Genomic DNA, 8,670 nt, shown 5'->3' on the forward strand with positions numbered 1-8,670 from the left:
GCCTTATATTTAGTAATTGACCATTTTTTCAAATTAGACTGGTAATATAGTTTTGAATTTTCAACTTCAGATTAAGTAGTCACTTTCAGGCCACGTATGTTCTAATTTAGAAAAACTGACCAGTTTCTAAATACAAGGCCACAACATTAAGCAAATTAATTAGCTAAGAGAAGTACACATGACTTTTTCAGCTGATCGGATGGATACTTTCAGCTTTTTGAGATATACATATGAATATAACTAATATCCATCGACAGTGAAATATTTTTTTTTATATACCATCGATATAATTTAACCTATTATAGCAAGTTACTTGTCTTATTACGGTGGCAAAAAATTACAATGAGCAATTAAAGCTTCACAAAATGTTTCAAACCCCACAGAAGGCTCTGACAGTGTATTCCATTTGGTCGTTAACATGTTTGGCAAAGAAATCGAGCAATTCAAAGTTATGAAATGGTTGAAATTTGATAGGGTGTTTCTCATCAACGAGCTCTTCTGGGGTTTGTATCATCCCATTAATATATGAGAAATGTGCTAATGTGTACCTTGGTTTATTCTCCTTTACAATCACCCTATGTACAGGACAATGCAATCTGTTGTTGCTCCATGCCTTTGCAATGATAAAAGATATAGAGTTAATTAATTGATTAGTCACTGTTTAAGGAGTAGTACAGAATAATGTTATAATATCAGGCTCCACATTATAGACTCTTAAAGAAAAGATTTAACTTATATCAGTTGTCGTGTAAATAACTTTTATACTGTTGGTGAATTGTAGTATGTATTACTAGGTAATATGTCTCATTTTCGGATTAGTAATCCTACTTATTATATGTCTCATTTTCGGATTAGTAATCCTACTTATTATGAACGGTTACTTGTAATTATCTTTCAAAGGATTTAATAGTGTAAAAATTTATGTATACGGATAGAAATTAAACTCTCAATTGACTGTAACTTATATACACTAACAGAAAAAATGGTTACTTACTTTTTAAATTATGAATCTTACTTTTTATAAACGATTACTTATAATTATCTTTAATATGACATAATAATGTGAAATTTAATCAATTGGCGTGTAAAAATTAAACTCGAAAAAGCTTTTCAGCCTTTGAGCCCTCCTCCCTTCCTCTTCAAATTGTTGTTTGACTATCAACGTAAAAAGTAGATAACTTTTAAAAGGAACGAACGCCCTTAGCGAAATATCGTTCATCTTTATTACTCATAGAGTTTGCACTGAGCAAAATAGTTATTTTTTCTAATATTAAAGATATTAAAATAAAAAAATTACCCTTATTAGATCTTGAAAAATGTATATTTTAAGCCGGTCCCAAAAAAGTAGCCGATGAAATTTATATTCATTTTATATATACTTTTTGGCTTATAAACATATTTTATATATTTTTTGGCTATCGAACACAATTAGTTTTGACCGATCGGCCGATTTTATATTTTACCCTTAAAATCATTAAGATTTTATTTAACATAAATTATTTTTTATTTGAATTCGATTAAATAATATTTTATTAATTAAAATTTTCCTTATTTAAACCATGTGAAAATATTTGTCCGGTGAAGAATAGTTAATCATATTCTTATGCGATGTCAAATTAATCTTCATCAACTTGACAAAAACGAGGTCTTATATTGCATAGAATATTTTTAAATATTTGATGAAACGCGAACCTAGAATACCATATTAATTAAAATATGTGGTCGCTATATATATATATATATATATATATTGTTTAATCAATTTGAATTTAATTACTAGGCCGGTAAAATAACATTAAATGATTGTATATTTAATTTATATTATTTTTCTCAAACCGATGATTTTAAAAGGTATGTTTCAAATTTATTTTTTCCATACAAATTTTATAATAATTAACTATATACTTTTTCTATAATTTTTATTTTATAACTCAATCATATTGTTTAATAATATTTATAATTTTTAAAAAAATTATAGATTTATTGATATGAAGAACACACCCTAAAGCGTTCATCGTGAGACTAATAAATTAAAATACACTAATATTGTAAAACATTGTCATAAATTAAATGAAGATAGAAAACTTACCGAAAATGCCTCTCCTACCATAATAAGAAAGGAATTAGCAGGAGTCATATCAACAGCCATCCATTCACCATCTTTAGTCTTAATTTCCAAACCATTAACTTGGTTCTGGTGAAGTATGCTAAGGAAAGTTTTATCAGTGTGAACCTGTGACCCAACATTTGATTCATCCAATTTTGGTGTCCTATACTTTATTAATCGAAGGAGATAAGTTGTTGATGCGTCTAGAGAATCATAGCATTTTTCTACTCCATAGCTCTCTAAAACCATCTTTTTCACCATCTTCTCCAAACCAGCTACTATGTTTGCATAGTCATGAATAATTTCACTATATTAAGAAAAAAACATTAAGGATATGAGACTACGTGCTAATTAGGCCACAACTCATTGCTCTATGTATGTAACTCAACTTTTGGAATGGACATATTTTTTAGAGAGGCCCCGTTCGGGGATAAATTTTTTTTATTTAAAACTTTTTTCGAGAAATTTTCATTTTTATCAGAAGCAGTGTTTGGCCATGAAAATTTTAAATTTCACTTGAACTTGAATTTCGAAAATTTTTGAAATTTTAAAAGCTTCAAAAAGTTACTTTCAAAATTTACTTCAGATCACTCACAAAAATACAAAAACAGTTCCAAAATTGGATTCATGTCCTAGAAATGAAAACAGAGGGAAATTACAGCTTAATTAGTATTGAATTCCAAGAATACTTTCATAAAACTTTGATCAAATAGAATATTATTCGACTTCGAACTAAATTACCAAATAAATTAATTAAATAAATATAAAAATTTGTAATTTAAACATCCATGATATTTTGATGACTATACGACCATGTCACTGAAGGTAACATAAGAAATTTAAAGTTAAAAGAGTTTTCAAATATATAAAGTTATCATTTTTTTCGAAACAGACTACTCCTAATATATAAAGGGTGTTATATAAAATGAAACATATGGAGTACCTAAAGTGGTCATTTCCTGAAGGCCACATAAGGTTTGTAAAATTTTGAACTCCTTCGGTAGTTATTGCATCTCCAATATTAATCCCTAGGCTTTCTTGAAGAGGGAAATCAGGGATTTTTCCATAGTAACCATAGAAGGGTTTTTCAGAAGTGTTACAAAGTTTGGTTTCTGTGGGAAGATCAAACAATTCTTCCAGTGCATGAAATATATCACTATTTAGCTCCGGCGAAACCGAGTCGTAAACCGCCAGAAAACAACCGTACTCTTCCAGTGCACGGCGGACTTCATCACAAGCTGAGAACCAGTTAGAAGTGTTAGGTTTCAAATACTGATCATTTGATAGGGTCAAGAGAGGAAGTCTAAGAGGTGTTTGATGACTCATGTTTATAGCAGGTTATAGAAACCTTAATACTTTTGTAAGATGCATTTCTTGTTTTGCATGTATCCTTTATATAGAAAAAGGATGTACCTAACTTATTTATGCACAACAATATAAATATAGTATTAGTCATGTATTTTGACATGTTGCAACAAGTGACGTGTCTTATTTTCAAGATAATACTAACCATACTTTGAATTTACAGTAAGTTATAATTATCTTTTTAGGTTACGTGACTAGTACAACATTTCTTATACACTATCAGTACGAAGAATTTAAACATACAACATAATATTTTTTGTACAACAATCCTTTATTTTTATCTATTTAAAATTCTCATAGATGTGCTCAGCGTTTGTTCATCATCTGATATTTAGAAAAAAGATGTTGTTCTATGTATTTAGACAATGACGAATTTGAGACTTTGTTTAAAAAAGATAATACTACATAGTTGTTTTCAATTTTCATTTATGGTTGACTTGTTTGTCTTACATACTCTTCATTTAAAAAGATCTATTCAAAAAAACCAAATTAAAGTTAGTTGGGGTTGACATTGGCATACTATTTCAGGTTTCATTTCATTGTTCCTAGATCCGGTTAGATTTGTTCCGTTAAAATTTAATTTTGTGCGTTCTTATATTAATATATTTCTTCGGATCATAAGTAAATGCGGACTTTTTATTTGTAATAATTCTGTGTTAGTTATATAGCGGTTATATGAATTATTGCAAAGGGACAACCGGACAAGTTAATATATATAGAGTACGAGTTAGGGGAGATTATATTGATCAACTTCAATTGGATTGTCCAGCGAATATACGGGAATTTTTTACAATATGCTTTATAAGAAGAAATGCAAGAGAACCAAACGCTTAGTTCGTGAAATTTCCACATTTGTTATAATCATGATGTTCAGGCTAGCTTGCTCGTATGGGCAGAGCTAAAGTGTTGTTAGGAATTCAGTCAAACTTAATAATTTTAATTCAAACTCTATATATGTCTTAAAATATTCATCGAATATGTTCAAATTATTAATTTATAACTCAATTACTTAAAAAGGTTAAAATTCGGAATCCATGAGCTTCAATTCTTGGCATCGCCTTTGCTTGCGTGCGCCTCACCTAATTCCACGGGATATCAACTATCTTCCACCACACATATATATAAGTAATTCAATCCCCAAAACTTAGACAAATAAAAAAAACTAATAAAGATTGTAAAAAGGTCCATAAAAGATCAACATATGTCATAAAAATAAATGCACCGGGAATTAACTCTACACCCTCAAATGTATAAGAAGGCAACCTTGAATTAATTATATTTATTAAAATTTGAAAATAACCTTAACTAATCAATATAGTAATGCAAGTGGATTGAGACCAAAATTAATTTGTATTTGAATTAATTTAATACTAAAAGTCTTATAATAATCAGCTCTTTTTAAACAAATTTAATAATATTTTAGTCATCACATTTTAACCATACACATCAATAATTATTTTCAACTTAAGCACTTCTATCCAGTATTTCGAAAATAAAACTATTTATTTATAAAATATATTCCAGCACTGAAAAAATGCTCTTCAGCATTTATACCTAAAAACTACTTAAATTCAGCTAAACAGACGTGTTTGAAAGCTCAAATTTTCAAAATTTGAAATGTTAAAAAGGAATTCACTTTTCACAAATAACACCTACTTTTGTCTTTTGTTCTTTCATCTTTATTTTTTGCCTTCAAAAGTCATGTTTTTTATTTCTTAAATAGATAGAATACATGGTACGAAAGGGAAAAATATAAAAAGTGAGCAGAAAAAGTCAAACTTTTGACGAAATGAAAAATTATATGGAACACTGCCAATTTAAATTTAGCCACGTTATTAAATTGGAAAAATCAAAAGGAAAAAGGAGAAATTTGTTATAGGTTGACACGAAACGACATCATTAATCACATGTCATATTTAATCTTTGTTCTAATCGCATATCTAAGCAACAGCCTTAGCCCGTCCTTTAGCATAAAAAATTAAAAATACTGCAGTTGAAACTTCATAGTCTTTTGCTTTTCAACTTAATTAGGAAGAGAAATTTGCAAGTTGGTTGGGAATATCAAATGAAAATTTTCAATTTATTATATGCTGCCTTCTGGTTTTAAACCATGGGGAACAAATGGTTGGTCAACTCGTAACAACATCATTAATCATACATCATAATCAAGCTTTACTTATTTCCATTATGTGGTCAAATTTTTATTTTTCGTTATTTGTATTGTTTAAACCTATTTTTATTTTTCGTTATTTGTATTGTTTAAACCTAAATTTGATCATGCGGTCATTTTTATTAATTTCGGAGCAAATCACTATACTTCAATTGCAATATGACGACAAATAGTTACATTACTTTATTGTTGAAGTGAATAAAGTTACTTTAATATGATAAAAGATAATTTGTGTATATACATTATAGTGTATAAAATTTAATCATGTATTTCAAGATTTAAGGCAATTTCTGGAAATGGTATAAACTATAGTTATGAGTCAAGAGCTAGTGCAGCCTAGGAAAGGTGAGTTGGAAATGGTACAAACTATAGGGGGGAAAAAAAACCTTATTCGTACCAATATTCTGACTCATATAAATTCTGAACACAATGTTGAAAAAAGAATTTGAGCATTCCAAAATGATAATATAGCTTAACCATAAATTGTGCTCTTCATCAACAAACGCATTTGGTATTTCTAGAACTCACTTTTTTGAATGAAAACTGCCCAAGTAAGCACTTTGCCTTCATGATCACTATATACTGGATAACACTCTAATAACTAGTATAAAATTTGCTATAAGAGAATCTCTACATAACTTATATGGAAAAAAGTTTTTAACCACGGGGATGTACTAAAATATAAAAAGTTTATCATTTAACCATTTTTAGCCAACAAAAAGCTACTAATGATATACAACATACAAAATATTTAGGAAAAAAAATGATTTTTTTCAATGGGTAAAGCTGAATTTGGTTGAAAACACATATACAAAGCAATATATAAAATTTGAGGAAGAACGAAGGTGATTTGAACTGGTCCGGAGTTAAAATTTGTGGTTGAAATCGAGGTGAAAAATTACTTTGCGGTACATGTATCTTACACACAAGTATACGCAGATATACAGTAGATACATATGGAATACGCAGGAGATACATGGGAAATATACAAATCATCTTCTTATGTTCATCATCTACATCGAATTTTAAATTCAAACTACCTAAAATCTTCAAACTAAATCGTCTCAAAATCGAGATTCAAACTCTATAAAATATACCAAATCTATTCTACCAACACCCACTCAAAACAAATTCCAATTTTAAAAACCCAAGTTTTCACACTCAAGCATAAGCGAGTTATAGTGGAGTTTTAGTTCATCTCCTTTACTTTTTAAGCAATCAAATGGTGCTCTATGAATATGTCACAAAGTGTGGTTTAATATCAGATGTATGAATTATAGACAATATTTGCTTGAGGAAAGGAAGCAGTTCCTTCAAATATCTCTACTACGTTTTTCTTTTGCTAATTTGAGAAAGAAACAAAGTTGAAAGAATATATATGTTTCGAATAAGTACAAAATCTATCTATCTATTACAATATTAAATGCACGAAACCCCTTTAGCAAAATATCATTTATCTTTCTTACCTTTTAGAAATAGAGTTCACACTAGACAAAATAGTCATTTAAGTATTTTTTCTAATATTTAGGAATTAAAATAAACCAATAGTTTGCCTATTAATCCTTTCCTTGTTTTAATTATTTGGCTATTAATCCTCTCCTTATTTTAGTTATGTAAGGAATCCTAATTTACAAGAACAATTTACCTTTAATTCTTGAAAGATTTGTTATTTCCTTAGTTATAATCATTAATACCTTTAAGTATTATATTATAATAAAATTAATTGATTTTCATGCAAGTCGAGATCTACTAATCGTGCTCGTTATCTGATAAAGTAGAAACAAGTTATGTAACGAGGATCTTTAGGGAGTCACTATTTCAGTAGTATTTGATCCACAAGTGAATATTTGGTTTAAAGTGGTACATTGTCTTTTGCATATCTCAACGATTGAATATTTATCTGAAAATCAGGTATTGTTGTCCATTGCTTTAATTCTTTCTGCTTACTTTTTTACCTAATCGATTTCTTTGTTAATTTTCATTAAGCTAAGTACTCCGATATTGAACATCTCACAAAGCATATAAGGAGTCCGGAATTATTAATAAAAAATCTTCTCTTGAGGGTTTTAATCACACGCCAAAGGAGATTTAGAGATAAGGTTGTCAATTCTTTTTTCTACTTTTTATTTGGGTGTATTGATTTTCTTGTAAACTTTCTTAATGTTTTGTTGATTTTCTGCTGGGGATGTATTTCTGCTTCAACAATAATCGTTGGTTCAATGTCATCACTAATATACACAAGCTCTTCAGTTGATGTGTTGTGTCTGTTATGAGCATCGTTTTATTTATTTGACTTCCTTGTTTGTGAATATATCTAGAATTAATTGTGTCACGACCCCAATTTTTCTCCGTAGGATGTCGTGACGGCACCTAGTCTGTAAGACTAGGTAAGCCTAACACCTACTAAATAAACAGAAGAATTCTACCATGAAATGAAAAATACGAGATAAAATCTTGCACAAATTATAATTCCCAAAACCGATAGTACAAGTCATAAGCTCTACTGAGTTTGCTAGAAAAATCCCTAAATACAACTATTTGGAATAGAATTAAATGGTACAAGTACTATAACAGAAGGGGACTCTGAGGCTTGTGAACACGACGACGGGTTTACCTTGAATCTCCACAGCTCGACCAGCCAGCTAATAATTAACAACAACCGCGGCTCCTTGTCACGACCCGGATTTTTTTCACCATCGGGCGTCGTGATGGCGCCTACTAACGGAGCTAGGCCAGCCATACATTAAACGTTCGCGATTCAACCTCAATTTGGGGTCGGATCTTGAAACAAATTATATATTTGAACTCGTGGGGTTATGGGTGATTGGAATTTGGTTCGAGCCTCGAGTTTGGACCATGTGAGCCCGGTGTCGGATTTTGCTATTTTTGAAAGAATGGTAGGAAATTCATTTCTAGGCTATGGGATTATGTTGTTGAGCCTCATTTGATATTATTAAATTAATTATGATTAGATATCATTGTTTCGGAGTCGAATTCTAGAGGAAAGGCGGTGTTAGAGGCTTGATTG

General features: G+C 29.7%; 1 protein-coding gene across 1 annotated transcript; it reads right to left on the minus strand.

The window, feature by feature from the left end:
- Positions 1-253: 253 nt before the first annotated feature.
- Positions 254-3,483, minus strand: LOC109239637 (2-oxoglutarate-dependent dioxygenase AOP3-like). The gene is made up of 3 exons (XM_019406225.1): positions 3,051-3,483; positions 2,090-2,414; positions 254-613 (listed from the first exon to the last, which is right to left on the minus strand). Exons 1-3 carry the CDS (start codon positions 3,431-3,433, stop codon positions 371-373), a joined length of 951 nt encoding a protein of 316 aa, XP_019261770.1. The 5' UTR covers positions 3,434-3,483; the 3' UTR covers positions 254-370.
- Positions 3,484-8,670: the final 5,187 nt, after the last annotated feature.

The sequence above is a fragment of the Nicotiana attenuata genome, unplaced genomic scaffold (genome assembly GCF_001879085.1).
Source record: "Nicotiana attenuata strain UT unplaced genomic scaffold, NIATTr2, whole genome shotgun sequence".
In the NCBI taxonomy this organism is placed as follows: domain Eukaryota; kingdom Viridiplantae; phylum Streptophyta; class Magnoliopsida; order Solanales; family Solanaceae; genus Nicotiana; species Nicotiana attenuata.